We start from the raw sequence: 17,586 nt of genomic DNA on the forward strand, positions 1-17,586 counted from the left end.
TCTAGATCTTGGTGCGAAGATATAAAACCCAAACATACAGAAGTTGAATTGCTCACACAAACATACTGTGCATTGCAAACTCTGGTGCATTACCTGGCTTGCACGTACAATTGCATCTTTTATACATGCAGTTACCTGTTTAGCTGCACACTCACATATTTGGCAAGCACATTCAGCACCCATTTTAAAATATTTGGCCCTTGATTTATTTTTCTTTTACGTATGGCTGCATTAGCAAGTCACCCATGATTAACATATCCTAATGCACATACTCCAAGACCTTGAGACTAATAAAACCATGTTCCGTAGATCTCTGTCTTGAAAGGATATGTCATGGCAAGATGTGAAAATCCATTCCTAAAAATACAACAACATTTTAAAATAGATTATGCTTTGGATGTGTGAGCAGGAGTCACATATCTGGCCAAAATAAATGGCAGTATTGATGAACTATTTGAAGGCAGGCCAACAGCCAATATTTATAAGCAACTTTCAAAGAGTTTACGGTACAAGCATATACATTATGGGCCAGAATTCCTGCTGTCCAGAGTTTCCACTCAGAGCCGAAGAGGGTATCAGGGAGCTGCCTGGTGGATGCTGTGATGTGCAGCAGTGGCAACAGTGCCCAAGGGATTATTTGATGGCAGAGGATAGCTGTAGCATACTATACTTCAGCCATACTTACTCCCTAACCTCTGCCCCTGATGTGTAGGCTGTGTAGGCTTGGGATCAGAGGGAACCTTTATAGTAAAGAGCACAGAGTTTAAACAGCTGGTCTCTTTACTGGACCTAGTGCTGATTTGGGAGCCAGAAGCTGAAATGCAGTAAAGGGGGCTGTGAGTATTTGTGTACTGCCTTCTGTGGGGATTCAGAAGTGCAGTTTGTGGCTGGTTGAGAAGTCTGGCTTCAGTGCCACCCACCAGTGTTGGGAGAATCTGCTCTCCTTTTACAGCCTGCCCTGACTTTGGCATTTTCAGGGGGCTGCCCTGGGCACGGATGGGTCACACTGGCCACCAGGTAGTTTCATGGGGTCTTGTATATACTCATTTTGGCCAGCTAATATTTTACAAACAACCTTTCTAGCATTGGTCGTTTTTCCTTTAAGTTTTCTCAATTTCACTGAGTAGTAGCCTTTCTTTCCTTCGGTTCTTTTATTCCTTTGTAGTCTCCAAATCTTTGTCTTTGCGGTACTTTTGTGTAAGTAAAGTCTGCAGGATTGGGTTTGTAGTTTGCGTCAGATTTATTTGTCTCCTTTTCCTTTTCCCTTATGTTTGTTTTTGTCACCTTTCAGCCTCCAAATGGAGCTCTGTGCATCTCTGTTCCTGATTTTAGGTTAGTGTCTTAGGCCCCATTCCAAACAAAAACAACACTTAATCATGTGGTTATTTTTAAGTATAAGTCTAGTTCCATTGGCTCTTTTGGAACTACTTGTGTTTAAAGTTAAGCGCATGCTTTGTTGAATCAAGGCATCTGTACATATCAGTATATATTTTCAGTGGTAACCTTGGAAAGAATTGCTAACCGCTTATTTTATGTTCCACGGCAAATCTAGAAGAAATATTAGATTTTACTAAGTGCATCAGTTAAAATATATATTTATTTTAAAGAAATATTGAATTATGAAATGAAGCTAGAGATGTTGCTATCCAGAAAAGAATTGAATGTTCTTGTGGGATATCCATTTATAATATATATGAATGATCACTCCATAAAACTATAGGTTTAAAGGACAATATTTGAGTAAAATAACTGGAATTTGTTTCAGTAATGATGCTTTGCACCTATGGCATCTATCATGTGAGGATCTCAAAGCATTTTACAAACTTTAATTAAGATTCTCAATACCTGTGAGGTAGGTAATATTTTTATGTACAGATGAATCAACTGGGGCATAGAGAGATTAAATGACTTGTACAGTAAGTCAGTGGAGGAGCTGGAAATAGAATGTAGGAGTTCTGGCTCAATCTCCTGGTCTAACCTCTACACAACATTCCGTTCCTAAATGAGTACTTTTATCTAGTGGTGCACAAGTAAAGTATCTGACATTTATTGTCCTATTTTTGTGTGTGTTTGTGTTCCTAGGCCATTACATTTCTGTGGATACTTCCTTGGGAACTCAGGGTGAGAAAGCTGTACTTACCAGTCCTGAGTTACATTCTGAAGAGTGGAGCTGCATCAGGCTTATATATCAGATTGCGACCACTTCAGAGACTTCATTTGATCCTACCAGGCTAAACCTGTATCTGAGGCTACAAGGAGAGAGCTTTGATCATTTACTGTGGTCAGCCAAGGAGCCTTCAGATAGCTGGCTCATAGCCAGTCTTGATTTAAGAAACAGCACAAAAAAGTACAAAGTAAGCACAATTGTAGAAGATAGTACTGGATTTATTGTACACATACTGGGATGTATTGACTGTTAAACAGAGAGATAAGGTGGGTGAAATAATATGTTTTAATGGACCAACTTCTGTTGGTGGAAAAGACCAGCTTTTTTTGTGGCACAGAGCTCTTCTTCAGATCTGGAAAAAGTAATCCATATTACTCAAATTGTCATAGACCTGAAGAAGAGCTCTGTATAAATCAAAAGGTTGTCTTTCACCAACTGAAGTCGGTCCACTAAAAAGATACTACCTCACTCACCTTGTCTTTCTAATGTCCTGGGACCAACATGACTACAATAACACTGGCTTCTTGGCTTTCATTGTTATTTTCAGTAGAGAGTCTTTGAGTAGTGATAACACATGCAGAGAACTCAGTGGAAAATGAAACTTTTTCCCTGGAACCCAGACTGTGGCTTTCACCCACTTTCCTCTGCTACCTGAACCTGAACCTGAACCTGAACATGTAGGCCTAATGCGTGCAAAATTCCCATTGACTTCAGTGGATATTAGATGCACAAAGAATTTCAGAATAATGCACAGTTGCTGACGTGTTGTCAGGGACAATTCTCCAAATAAACCTGGAATCAAACTGGGGCTGCCAGAGTGGTATGCAAATATCAGATCTGAACACGAATGTTAATTGGACAGAAAGAGTAGACATAGAATTGAACACATAAACAGGTCTCTACTTCACAAAAAATGGGTTTTGGTGCAAATAGGACTTCAGTTTTTAAGGTCTCATTCAAAAGACTCCTGTAGGGTGCATGATGCTCAGTTTCTATAACTGGGAAGGATGAAAGAATTAATCCTTCTGGTAGGGATGTTAGCTGCTGATTCCAGGGCATCTAGGCATTTTAAAAGTGATTTGGAGATTGATTGATTCAGGTTAGCCATCTATTACAACAGGGGCAGCTAACAGGAGTTTTGCGAGGGAGTTCTCCAGGTGAAGGAGGAGCAATTATGTGACCTTTGGGGTGAGTTTGTTGTCTGGTGTGTGTGTGTGTTTGTATGTTTGTGGTGTGCTTGCTTCTTGACTGAAGTATATCGTATGGTCTGTTTGTTTGGGGCACCGTGTGCTGATCGTAGGCTGATACTAGGCAACGCTGAGAGCTTCTTAATGAGGCTTTGATCCCCAAGTCCTTTAGCATCCATCAACCCTTAATCAGGGGGCAGGGCTACTCAGGGAGAACCAGGATTTTAAAAGCCCACTCCTAAGCGACTAGAGGAGATAGTGACCAGGGGCAGCTAACAGGCGTTTTGCGAGGGAGTTTAGAGAGGGGAGGGGCAGAGTGGGGGGGGGGATAGATACACTTAATTAACATTCTGTAAACTAAATACAATAACAACCCCTCCCCCAATAAAAAAACAAACAACAATAAAAGAAAGAGCGCAGGAGTAAAAAGAGAATGCAGGCAGAAGTCCAGCAACAGAGTGGGGGGTATCTAGTTTATGGGCGGGTGGCATACTTATACATTTGGTGCAAGGAGCTCCTGGCCCTCAGAGACCACATATAGGCTTTGGAGACCAGGGTGCCGGAACTGGAGGAACTAAGGGAGACAGAGACGTACACAGATGAAACTTTCTGGGACACAGTAGAATGGTCTCACATCTGGTATGACAGCCTCTGTACTATTGAGGAGGATGAAAGTCTCAGGGAAGGAGAACATCAAACTGCAGCAGAGGGAACTGATTCTATAGTTGGGACCTTCCTTCATGATGTCAAGGTATGCTCTCACACTGAGGATACCTCTCTGGGGGACGGAACTCCAGTTATTAGGAAAAGACAGGTAATAGTAATGGAGGACTTGATCATTATAAACATAGATAACTGGTTTTGTGATGACTGGGAGAACCGCATGATGACTTGCCTGCTGGGTGCAAAGATTGCGGATCTCTCGAGACATCTAGCCAGATGTATGTGTAGTGCTGGGGAGGAGCTGGTGGTCATGGTACACGTAGGTACCAGTGACATAGGGAAGAATAGGAGAGAGGTCCTGGAAGTCAGGGTAAGAGATTGAAGTCCAGGACCTCCATGGTAGCATTCCCAGAAATGCTTCCAGTCCCAGGTGCAGGGCCACTGGGACAGGCAGAACTTCAGGGTCTCAATGTGTGGATGAGACGATGGTGTAGGGAGGAGGGGTTTAAATTTATTAGGAACTGGGGAACCTTTTGGGAAAGGGGGAGCCTATACAGGAAGGATGGGCTCCACCTAAACCAAAATGGAACCGGATTGCTAATATGTAAAATTAAAAAGGTTGTAGAGCAGTTTTTAAACTAAGGGCTCGGGGAAAGCTGACAGGTGCGGAGAAGCATGTGGTTTGGACAGAGATATCCCTTGGGGAGGATCTATTAATGGAATTTCTCTATATACTAGTAAGGAGGAGAGGATGGAAGAGGATAAAATATGGGTAGGATCTGATGATAAACAGTCAAGTGAAAAAGAGTCCTATTCAATTACATCACATAATGGCAGACAGCTAAAAAGTGACAATTTTTTAAAGTGTTTATATACTTAGATGGGTGAACTTGAGTGCCTCGTATTAAATGAGGATATTGATGTAATAGACATCACAGAAACTTGGCAGAATGAGGATAATCAATGGGACACAGTAATACCAGGGTACAAAATATATCGGAAGGACAGAATAGGTCGTAGTGGTGGGGGAGTGGCACTGTATGTGGAAGAAAGCATAGAGTCAAATGGAATAAAAATCTTAAATGAGCCAAATTGTACCATAGAATCTCTATAGATAGTAATTCCATGCTTGAATAATAAGAATATAGGACCAGGATGGTGATAGTGACTGTGAAATGCTCCAGGAGATTAGCCAGGCAATAAGAATAGAAAACTCAACAATAATATAGATTTCAGTTATCTCCATATTGACTGGTACATATGAGGAACAACTGGTACAAATGAGGAAGATAGTGAAACAGAAATTAAAAGATACAGTGCCAAAAGTGAAATCCTGCAAGCTGCATGGAAACCTTTTAAAGGCACTCTAATAGAGGCTTAATTTAAACGTATATCGCAAATTAAAAAACATAGGAGGAGGACCAAAAAAGTGCCACTGTGGCTAAACAACAAAGTAAAAGAAGGAATTCGAGGCAAAAAGGCATTCTTTAAAAACTGGAAGTTAAATCCTATTGAGGAAAGTAGAAAGGAGCATAAACTTTGGCAAGTGAAGTGTAAAAATATAATTAGGAAGGCGAAAAAAGAATTTGAAGAACAGCTAGCCAAAGATGTAAAAAGTAACAGCAAAAATGTTTTAAAGTACATCAGAAGCAGGAAGATTGCTAAACAACCATTGGGGTCACCGGATGATCGAGATGATAAAGGAGCACTCAAGGAATATTAGACTATTGCGGGGAAACTAAATGAATTCTTTGCTTCGGTCTCCAGGGCTGAGGGTATAAGGGAGAATCCCAAACCTGAGCCACTCTTTTTAGCTGACAAATGTCAGGACTGTCCCTGATTGAGGTGTCATTAGAGGAGGTTTTGGAACAAATTGATAAATAAAACAGTAATAAGTCAAACAGACCAGATGGTATCCACCAAAGAGTTCTGAAGGAACTCAAACGTGAAATTCCAGAACTACTAACTGTGCTATGTAACCTATTGCTTAAATCAGCTTTTGCACAAGATAAGGATAGCTAATGTGACTCCAGTTCTTTTTAAAAGGCGACAGAGGCGATCCTAGCAATTACAGGCTGGTAAGCTTAACTTCAGTACCAGGCAAATTGGTTGAAACTATAGTAAAGAACAGAATTATCAGACACATAGATGAATACGATTTTTGCTGAAAGAGTCAACGTGGTTTTTGTAAAGAGAAATCATGCCTCACCAATCTATTAAAATTCTCTGAGGGGGTCAACAAGCATGTGGACAAGTGTGAGCCAGTGGATATAGTGTATTTAGATTAAAAGATAGGAAACATAGAGTAGGAATAAATTATCAGTTTTCAGAATGGAGAGAGATAAATAGGGTGTCCCCCAGGGTTCTGTACCTGAACCAGTACTGTTCAACATATTCATAAATGATTTGGAAAAAGGGGTAAACAGTGAGGTGTCAAAATTTGCAGGTGATACAAATCTACTCAAGATACTTAAGTCCAAAGCAAACTGTAAAGAGCTATAAAGGATTTCACAAAACTGGGTTACTAGACAACAAAATGGCAGATGAAATTCAATGTTGATAAATGCAAAGTAATGCACATTGGAAAACATAATCCCAACTATAGATATAAAATGATGGGGTATATATTAGGTGTTACTACTCAAGGAAGAGATCTTGGAGTGATTATGGATAGTTCTCTGAAAACATCCACTCAATGTGCAATGGCTGTCAAAAAAGCTAACAGAATGTTGGGAATCATTAGGAAAGGGATAGATAATAAGAGAGAAAATATCATATTGCCTCTTTATAAATCCATAGTACGCCCACATCTTGAATACTGCATGCAGATCTGGTCATCCCATCTCAAAAAGATATATTGGAATTGGAAAAGGTACAGAAAAGGGCAACTAAAATGATTAGGGGAATGGAAAAGCTTCCATATGAGGAGAGATTAATAAGACTGGGACTTTTCAGCTTGAAAAAAAGATGACTAAGGGGCAATATGATAGAGGTCTATAAAATCATGACTGGTGTGGAGAAAGTAAATAAGAAAGTGTTATTTATTCCTCCTCATAACACAAAAACTAGGAGTCACCAAGTGAAATTTATAGGCAGCAGGTTTAAAATGAACAAAAGGAACTAGTTCTTCATACAACACACAGTCAACCTTGCCAGAGGATATTGTGAAAGCCAAGACTATAATGGGGTTAAAAATACCCTAGGTACGTTCATGGAGGATAGGTCCATCAATGACTATTAGCCAGGATAGGCATGGATTGCTGTTTGCCAGAGGCTGGGAATGGCAGATGGGATGGATCATTTAATGATTACCTGTTCTGTTCATTCTCTGAAACACCTGGCATTGGCCGCTATCGGAATACAGGAAACTGAGCTAGATGGACCATTGGTCTGACTCATTATGGCCATTCTTATGTTCTTATTAATTCTATCCCTAAAATCAAGTAGTTAATGCTGACCTCTGCATCAATTTACTCCCTAAAATCAAGTAGTTAATAATGACCTCTGCATCAATTTACTCCCTAAAATCAAGTAATTAATGCTGCCTACCAATAAATCAATTAGTTATCTCCCCAAATCAGGTTAATCAACTATGCCTCCAAAATTACTTCTCAGTCACTACACTTCATTGCAGAGCACCTTTGTTTTTGTTACTCCCATGCTCACTGTTTGCTCTCTGTTTCTTGCTTCTGCTTCCCTATCCTCAAAGGAGCAGAGGGTTAGAGGCTTACCCATCAGTACTGGTACTCTGTGGAAAAGAGCTTAGGTATCTGGCAATAGCTTTCTTCACTTCACAGTCTGGTCTCAAAGCTACCAGCTCACTGAACCATCTACAACCTTTTTCTCCAGGTCCCTGTGACATCATCACCTCACTGAGTGACTGCATTAGAACCATTCCCAGGTTCCATTTATGTTGAGACATACAAGATTAGAAAACTTCAGCAAGTACCCCTGAAAAAGAGTCATTGTCTTGAATGCAGTAGCAACACTAGGCCTATGCTTCTGGCCTTGTCTTTGTCACAGGGCTCATGGGGAGCAACAAAGAATACCTGGTGATGGAATGATAATGATGTTCATTCCCCCTTAATGTCCCCAAACTGCCCATGTGCAGTCACACGCACACACATGCGTAAGAGCCTGAGGTGAGAGGGATGTGCTCCACCTGAGCAGCAGTATTGCAGCTGCAGTAGTATTGTGTCTGATCCTATCCCCATGAGAGTAAATGAGAAATGTTTCATGCTTGTGTAAAACACGGTAGGTTAAATTCATCCATGGTGTAATGCTGTACAAGTCACTGAAATTACATAAAAAATGAATTTGTCCCAATGCCTCCAGGAGGAATGGGAGGCACATTGATACACCTATACAGCAGGTATGCACAACCCCTAAATCATAGAATATTAGAGTTGGAAGGGACCTCAGGAGGTCATCTAGTCCAACCCCCTACTCAAAGCAGGACTAACCTCAGCTATATCATCCCAGCCAGGGCTTTGTCAAGCTGCAGCTTAAAAACCTTGAAAGATGGAGATTCCACCACCTCCCTAAGTAACCCATTCCAGTGCTTCACCACTCTCCTAGGCTTGGTCTACACTTACCTCGGCGATTTGGTGGCAGTCGACAGGAGTTACGCAAGCTACAAAAAGAACTTGCATAACTCCCGTCGACTTCTGTGCTTCTCTTCTGTGCGCCACCTTCACTGCACTGCGCCTGTCGATGCAGCACTACGCCACTTGAGGAGGTGGTTTTCGTACGTCGACTTCTGGATCGACTGAGCGGGTCTTCACTGACTGCTCAGTCGATCCAGATAAGTTGATCTGATGGTGGCGACTTTGCCGCAGTCAGTGTATACATAGCTTTTTCCTAATATCCAACCTAGACCTCCCCCATTGCAACTTGAGACCATTGCTCCTTGTTCTGTCATCTACTACCATTGAGAACAGCCTAACTCCATCCTCCCTGGAACCCCCTTTCAGGTAGTTAAAGGCTGCTATCAAATCCCCCCTCATTCTTCTCTTCTGCAGACTAAACAAACCTGGTTCCCTCAGCCTCTCTTCATAAGTCTTGTGCTCCAGTCCCCTAATCATTTTTGTTGCCCTCCGCTGGACTCTCTCCAACTTGTCCACTCCTTTTTGTAGTGGGGGACCCAAAACTGGACACAATACTCCAAATGTGGCCTCACCAATGCTGAATAGAGGGGAATAATCACTTCCCTTGATCTGCTGGCAATGCTCCTAGTAATGCAGCCCAATATGCTATTAGCCTTCTTGGCAACCAGGGCACACTGCTGACTCATATCCAGCTTCTTCTCCACTGTAACTCCCAGGTCCTTTTCTGCAGAACTGCTGCCTAGCTCGTTGGTCCCCAGTCTGTAGCTGTGCATGGGATTCTTCTGTCCTAAGTGCAGGACTCTGCACTTGTCCTTGTTGAACCTCATCAGATTTCTTTTGGCCCAATCCTCCAATATGTCTATATGGGATCCAGGGGTCTTGGCCATGGCCTTGTTCCCATTCTGCTCTGACATGCTTCTTTTGGATATGTGCCTCTGGAGCACTTGAAGCCACATGATAGCTGCCTCCCATGCAGGTATATGGAAGCAGGATGAGCCAAGGCCTACTCAGCCCATCCTACTTGAGGGCAGCCATAATTTGAAGTTTTGAAAGAGAGGATCTGTGGGTGTTTTATCTCTTTACAGTGAATTAACGTTCATCTAAAGGTACCATCTCAACAGCAGATGAGTCTGAAATCCATCTGCAAAACAGGTATAACATAGTGGTAAAATGCAGGCTTCCTCTCACTACCAATCAATGTGCTTTAACACTGACTTAGATGAAAGAGAGCAATAAGTACAGTCTCCATGCCCATTTCATCTTTGGCCTCTGTTGGACTGCCAGCAAGGGCACCTCTGGTGTTTAAAAACAGGATGAGATCTCTACATTTATTTAGCTACTCTTATATAGCAATTTTAAAGTTGATATCTGATATTGTAACAAATATTAGCACCCAAATATACTATTGAGTTTATATTTTCCAGATTGTACTGGAAGGTGTACTGGGGCAAGATGATTCTGCTAGTATAGCAGTATTTGAAGTTAAAATAACTACTGGATACTGTATTGGTAAGTACCATTCCTTCAGCCATGTGCATAGATGAAAACAAAAAATATTTTTATTAGCGAGAGAATAGTCTCTCACAGTCTGTGTAAAAATGTTCACTATATTTAAAACAAGTTTGTATGTGTGTGTGTATGTTTGTACATATATAGATCTGTATGACAGAGAGAGAGCTTCACTTAACTTTATATCTCTTATTTCAGGGCTATTTATTGCAGATGTAAGATCTAGTATTGGATTCACAAAGCTAGACTGCTGCAAATATTGGACATAACAGTCATAGGATTGCAGCTGTCAACTGTCCATTCCTGCTTCATTACGGAGATGTCCTAGCAGCTCCATAGTTACGGTTGTGTTGATGTTTGAACTTAAAGAAGGAATTTAAATCCTTTAATTCCCCACAATATTTCCCAGAGATCCCTACCAAAGTTATAAAATTGCAATGAGTAGGAAATATTTAAATTTTTAGAAAAATTTAGTGGTGGATGAATCAACATTTTCCCATTCCTGTGTGTATGAATAACATTTACTTTGAAATGTTATCTTTTAGTCTAACATTTTATTGTGCTCCTAATAACTTACTTATCACAGTCCTTATCAAATGCTTGATAATTTACATGTACTTTAATCTTCCATGGGCAGGCTACTTTTTAAACACAAAGAAGTTTTAAAATAATCATTACAGCTGTTTGGTTCTGCAATGGACACCCAAGAGACTTGGGATCACTTCCGTTTTACAGTGCCAGCCCTGCTCCAGTTACAACAGTCACTGCTATAATGTTCAGCTATCCAGTTCCAATCCCTAGTTATGTGACTACAGGCCCTATCCAGCCCCTCACCATACCTTCTTGCACTTACACCCCATTCCACTGAGCCCCATTGCAGTCTCCCTTGGACCCACTGTGGTTCACCAGTGGGAGCTCTGGTTTGACAGACCTGGTAAGGGTCAAAAAGTAGTACGCTGAATTCCTGTTTTGGCACTTGCATTATTTTAATTGATTCTAAGTTCTTAATTAGTAATTAGTGAGATACATTAGCAAATGTCAAAAGAACAAGTAAGATTGAACAGGATGTGAAGCAATAATTTATAGCACATATCAAGGATCAGTGGCTATGGTAGTGTGACAGTTTATATTTGCTTCCTTTGCTTGCTAGCTAATAAGCCCTGTAGCTGGTTTTTTAGATTTCAGAAGACTAGTCTGTGGTCTCAACTAAGCCAGTAAAGTAGATGCTTAGCAAGAGACTTTCTTGCAGCTTCTGTGATGAACACAACTGCACTGAGATGTTACTAGATCTCCATGATGCTGTCTGCAATTGCAGAATGTGACTTTGAAGAAAATCATCTTTGTGGCTTCATGAACCGCTGGAACCCCAATGTCAACTGGTTTGTTGGTGGAGGCAACATTCGCAATTCACAATCCATCTTTCCCAGAGACCATACACTTAAAAGTGAATTGGGTAAGTAATAAGTACATTATCTAAACTAATAATCTGCACTCACAAATGCATCTAACTTTTTACTTTAATATTATGGTAGCAACTAAAGGATCCAACCAGGTCACAGGATCAAAAGATAAACTAAGACTGCTTTACTTTTGCTTACCCTGTTGTTAAAGAAAAATAAAAGAAATGGTTGGGGAATCATATTCTGGCATTTATAATGCTGCAAAAGAAGGGCTGCACTTTAAGAGAAAGTTAGTGGCCCAGGTCCTTGCTCCTCATAATTTCCTCTTGTGCCATTCTTTCTGAGGCTACTTCCTTCAGACCTAGGCTGAGGGGGACAGAAAGGTAGTGTAAAGGCCAGCTATTCTCCATTCCTTACTTGGATATTGTAAATACCTCAGAGTAGGAGAAACACATTTTTTCAAACTTTTTCTTTTTCAAACTTGCTCTCTTTTCATTTTCCTGATCTACTTCTTAATATTGTATGTGAATGGAAAAAAATCCAATTATTTTTCATTCCAACATTTGCCTGTTCTAAGAGTCTCACATTGGAATGTGTGAGTCGCATGGCTTGAGACCATTAAGTGAAGAATGGACAAAGTATTGGAGAAAATACTGTAAGGAACAATCCTGCACTAGCAGATGGGGAGTGTGCTAGATGACTTAATAGGTATTTTCCATCACTAACATCAATGATTCTAAAAGCTTTTATCCTGTTTCTTCTTTCTCATTAAGTTCTTGTCTTCTCCATCATCTTCTCTCATTCCCATCACTCTTTTGGGTCTGTTTTACTTTCCGTGGTCAGGTAACTTTCATATGTAAGTCCTGTTATCATTAATGTGAGACTGTAATCAATTACATCTGCAGCATCTGCATCGTTAATAGGAGACTAAACCTTTTATCTGTTTCATTATTTAGGCCCTGATCCTACAAAGATTTTATGCACATACCTTAACTTCTGCTCACAGTGTGTAGAGTTACCCGTGCATAAATCTTTTTGAAAGGTCAGGCCTTAAGTATCACTCTCATGGCAACTTTCCCACATTTTGTATTGTGTTCCTTTACTCTAGTCTCATGTTCCTTTCATATTTTACATTCCACTCTTCACCCAGTCCAGACTTGAGCAGGAATAAGGGCCTTATAGATGACTGAAAGAACAGCAAATTGCTACAAATCTTTTTTTAATGAAAAAGTAGAAGTTAGAATTTCTTTTGCTATGAAAAATCTTCTTCTTGGACACTGCTTTCTAAATATCAGACATATGTTTGTGATGCAGTTGCCTCAGACATATAAAAGATTTGTTCTACTTTTTAACCATACAAGGAACTTGGCATGGGAAAAAAGGTTCACCTTCCTCCCTCAATGGTAAGAAAGATTAAAATATCTAATTCTTCTTAAAGCTGTATGTATTACTAAAAGCTTTGTTCAGCAGGTATTAGGAATTATACCCGGCGGAGTGGCCATTTTTAAATGGGCTGTGATGAACATACGAATATGCGTTTTCCATATGGATTTGGCCCAAAATTCAGAAAGCAAGTGAATGTCTTATATATTAATCTAGGAACTAGTATCCTGGTAAATGGATGTTGTTGGCTGTTACATTAGACTAGAGGAAACTGCTGCATTTTGCTGCAGTTTTAGTTTCTGGAACTAGTTTCAGGAACTAGTATCCTGGTAAATGGATGTTGTTGGCTGTTACATTAGACTAGAGGAAACCGCTGCATTTTGCTGCAGTTTTAGTTTCTGGTTGAATTTAAGATGTAACCCCAATAAGATTTGCAGGTGTTCAGCACTTCTGAAAACCTGATACAAGGTGTTTTGAGTTGAGCATTGAAAAACTGAGGCATACAATTAGCAAACTCTTCTAAAATTTTTGGCCATAGATTCTGAAAATTAAAAGGTACATGTGTAACTTGAAGGATCATGAATGCAAAAGCGAATTAAATCCTAACTTATGCTTTAAAAATAGAGCTGGTGTCATGTTCATATCATAGTACTGTCTGTTACTTTTGCCCTTTTAACAAACTTTACTGATTTTCATGATCTACTGATTTTGATAGTACAACAAAAGACAGTAATGCTGCTATATTTAGAGTAGTGACTATGATTCAGGCATACCATCTATATAAAACTCACACATTAATCTTACATTGGAACCTTGTTCTGACTGTCATTTTTTGTAGAGGAAAAAACAGGCATGAAAGAAGAGATTAAAAACCATAGGTGATCCAGATAACTTGAGAAGGTTAATGAAAATTTTCTAAAACCTTTATAACATGATCATTATTCCCTGTAGTAGGTTTAAGAAAAAAGAAACCTCACACAACTATATTTAGGACAAAACTGTTCTACCTTTAGAAATACTAAAATAACTCATTGTCTGGATTTTAAAGTTATGGTATATGACAACATGCTACAAATTAGAGAAACCTTTTCATCCTTGTAGTGCTGACCCATACATGTTCCAAATGTTTTCTTGCCTTGATACTGAATGGAAGAATTCAGTGAACAGAAAGCATAGGGGATGAAACACAACTCATTTATATGACATTGAATTCGATGGGGTTTGAAGGCTTTTATTTCTTTAACTTAACTAAGGTTCTGTTCTTGTAGATCATAGAACACAAAACACTTCAAAGGTTTAGGGGATCCTTCAGATTTCTCCTTGTACACAACACTTATGCAGTAGGAGCCTTTTCTTCACCACTTTGCTTGAAGATGAAGTGCCTCTTTTATACAATAATAGCAATGACATGGCAGACTTTTCTAGTTCCTTGCTGATGTTAAACAAAAGAAGTTGAGGGCATTCTAAGCGAAGCCACAGGCACAACTTGTAATTCAGGTCTTAAACAATGTGAAGTGTGTGACAAAACAAGTAGCCAGGACATTAAAAGTGATGGTTGACACTCCTTCCTTAACTCATGCCGCTGTGCCTTTTTCTCTCCCCCACAATTGTATGAGTTGAGTATAGAGCGTCAGTCTAACCTTCTTGGCCCCCAGACAGCTAAATAACTGGTAAGAAATTTAACTTGAGTTTCATATGTCACTTTTTCACTAGCCTACACTTGGTGACCCGTTGGTGAGAACCTTTTACCATTTGTATATGAGCTTGCCACAAACAATGGAAATTAAGCTGTGACAACTAGTAACCATGCATAGAAACGATTAAGCACAGAAATGCCTCAGTCAACTGCAGTTGAAATGAAGCCTAGGTTGGGAGGGTGATGGAGAGGCAGGAACTTTCCAGACTAGTAAAAGAGGCAGTGACGGCCAAATGAGCCATTTTCATAGTCCAAGATGAAGTGGTCAACAGCTAAAGTTTCCAAGTTTGTAAAATATCAGCTAATTATTTGGATTCCAGAGTCAAGGAACCTCCCAGCAACAAGTACATACAAACCAAAACACAAAATTTAAAATGTTAACTCTGAAGTAGCCTGTGTCCGTGGCATTTCATCCTACTATTGTGTGCATTTTCAACCTGCTGAGCAACATTTTTCCATTATAAACCTCATCTCTGATCAATATATATTATTATATGTCCTATAACTATGGCAACTCTGGGTGTGTATCAGAGACAGAGAAAAAGAGAATATAAATACACACACGTGCATTCACACATACACTTTCGATAAACAAATACATATAAAGGGTCAGATTCTCAGCTGGTGTAAATCAACATCACTCCATTGAAGTCAATGCATCAAATTTGCACCAAGAATCCAGTCATCACGTCCTTTGTGCAGGAAGTAACCTACTTGTTTAATTCTAATTTGTTTGGGACATGGTAAGTGTCTGTGCTATGAATTTTTTCATTTCTGAGCATCCCCCAAACAATTTGGAGAGCAGATTTTTTCAATCTAATGTAAAAATAAAGACTTAAGATGACTCAAGATGGAAAAAGGTAAGGGTTGCGATAGGCTGATTTACTGCCATTATCCCAGTCTCACAAAATCACAACCCACCAATGTGCTGTTCATAAAGTGCAGAGGGAAGAAGAGGGGAGAAGAAAAGGTGAAGAGAGTATTACTATTAGCATTTCGAATGAGGTCCTCACAGTAGTTACCCAATACGTATGATATAGATGAGCAGCATATCTAATACCTGCCCCATCTATTGATAATTCTATTAAATTATGTAATTTTCAACAGCACCATTATATAGATATATATTCAAGTTTCTTTTATATTTTTAGGTCACTACATGTATGTGGACTCTATTTATGTCAAGCATTTCCAAGAAGTGGCTCAGCTGGTCTCACCTAAGATGACAACCCCCTTTTCTGGGTGCTTATCCTTTTATTACCAACTTCAGCAGGAGAGTGGCATTGTTTTTACCCTCTACATGAGAGATATAAGTGGCTTTTATGAAGAAATCTGGAAAATAGACAGTACAATGAATACAGACTGGAATTTAGCAGAGGTTGACATCGATGTACCATATCCAATGGAGGTAAGACAATCCAATACCTATGCAGTGTAGCTATATCTTCCATTGTTTGCATTGCATCTTGATAATGTCTGTGCTGTTGACATAACACTTCTTTATAATGACTGTCATAAAATCAAATTGAACAAATTGTATCCGTCATCATGTCCTTCACCTTCAGAGGGCCTCCTAGTGTCCAGATGTGGCATTGCAGGAATTGTCCCAGTCTAGCACCCTCTTTTGTTGGTCAGTCCCTCCAGGCAGGTCACTGTTCAGTTTATTCTCCTTCTGGGGTTAATAGAACAATACTGAAAATGGGAAATTCAAAGTCTAATGGCTTCTAATCCCATCTCCTGGCCTCTGTCTGGTGCTTAATATTCTCAGCTTCATTTATCTTTGTTGCCTGAGTTTCCCCTCTTGGTCTAGGGAAGAGATAGGGGGACCGTGGTCTTCCCTCTCTTCTGGGTTACAGCCTAGGGTCCTTATTTAGACAGTTAAGGACTGTTCCTTAAATCTCTCCACCATTTTCCCTCTACTTCACTCATCAGCATCCTCGTAAGATCAGTAGGCTCTGTTGTCCCTGCACTGACTCTTTGGTTCCTCAGAGCTTCTCCTGGGATTAGCTCTGGAGGCATCTCCTACAAGCCGTCTCAGTTCCTCTCTGCAGCAGACGTATTGTTCTACTAACAATTTTTTGCCCCATTCTTCAAGGCAGGCAGTAGCTCTCTCCTTTGAACTGGAGTTCCTCTCAGCCCTCTCCGTGGAGCTGGGGGTGTGCCTCAGGCCTCTTGCCTTCAGTTAGTCAGTTGCAAGGCCTTATGCCAACTCCCCTCAGCTGAACACTCTTCCTAGTTAGCTTTCCAGTCTGCTGTCAGCATCTCCTTGCTGTGACGGAAAAGGATGCCTTTATACTGATCCCTTTCTCCTAACCCCTTCCCAGTTGGTTGGGTGCCCTGCCCTCTCTGATTCCTTCCTTTAAGTACCATTCATTCCCAGGACTCTTAGGTCTCTACATATATCTTTTGGACCCTTCTAAGCCTTTAAAGGGCCAAGCCAAGTGGCAGAGTAGGTGACCAGTTGGCACTACTACCCTCTATCATGGCCTACCCCATCGCAATCTTATTTGAAAATAAATGTACTTTTAAATGTTGTGGTAGCTGATGTATTTGAGTGTACTCCCTGGGGTGTATTATTCCTTTTCCCTCTTCAGATAGGATGCCTCCAGAAACCACAGCTTAGATCCTACTCCTCCACAACCCTCCCTTGTTTCTCAAAGCTAAAATTGAGCTCTATATTATTATTTTAAATCTCAGGCATATCCAAAAGAAATATTAAGTAGAAGGTCTTGTTTTGTTCTTTGCTGACTCTTGATGCTTCACAGATGGGAAGAAGATTCCATTTCTGAACACCCCACCCCCCTTTGGAATGCTCATATGCATGGACCAGGATTTGACCTCCAGTGTTCTGTGGTATCACTGAGTTAATCTCACTACCTGCACTATCCTCTCAAAGATGTTTTGTAGTTTTTCCTGGTAATCTGATCAGAATTCCACACGGTGAAGCTGTGTTAACACATTGTAATGACATACA

The 17,586-nt window shown here is 40.2% G+C and overlaps 1 protein-coding gene across 3 annotated transcripts in view; it reads left to right on the forward strand.

The window, feature by feature from the left end:
* Positions 1-17,586, forward strand: part of MAMDC2 (MAM domain containing 2) — a 99,013-nt gene that overhangs the window by 41,028 nt on the left and 40,399 nt on the right. For 2 of the 3 annotated variants that reach the window (XM_067568858.1, XM_067568859.1), the window contains exons 3-6: positions 2,083-2,354; positions 10,049-10,133; positions 11,449-11,586; positions 15,764-16,020. In XM_067568858.1, coding sequence (XP_067424959.1) covers positions 2,083-2,354; positions 10,049-10,133; positions 11,449-11,586; positions 15,764-16,020 — 752 coding nt within the window. The remainder of the gene's footprint in view (positions 1-2,082; positions 2,355-10,048; positions 10,134-11,448; positions 11,587-15,763; positions 16,021-17,586) is intronic. The other variant, XM_067568860.1, reaches the window with a different exon arrangement.

This window comes from Emydura macquarii, unplaced genomic scaffold (genome assembly GCF_026122565.2).
Source record: "Emydura macquarii macquarii isolate MOO-44397 ecotype Brisbane River unplaced genomic scaffold, CSIRO-AGI_Emac_v2 contig_2897, whole genome shotgun sequence".
NCBI classification, from domain to species: Eukaryota; Metazoa; Chordata; order Testudines; family Chelidae; genus Emydura; species Emydura macquarii.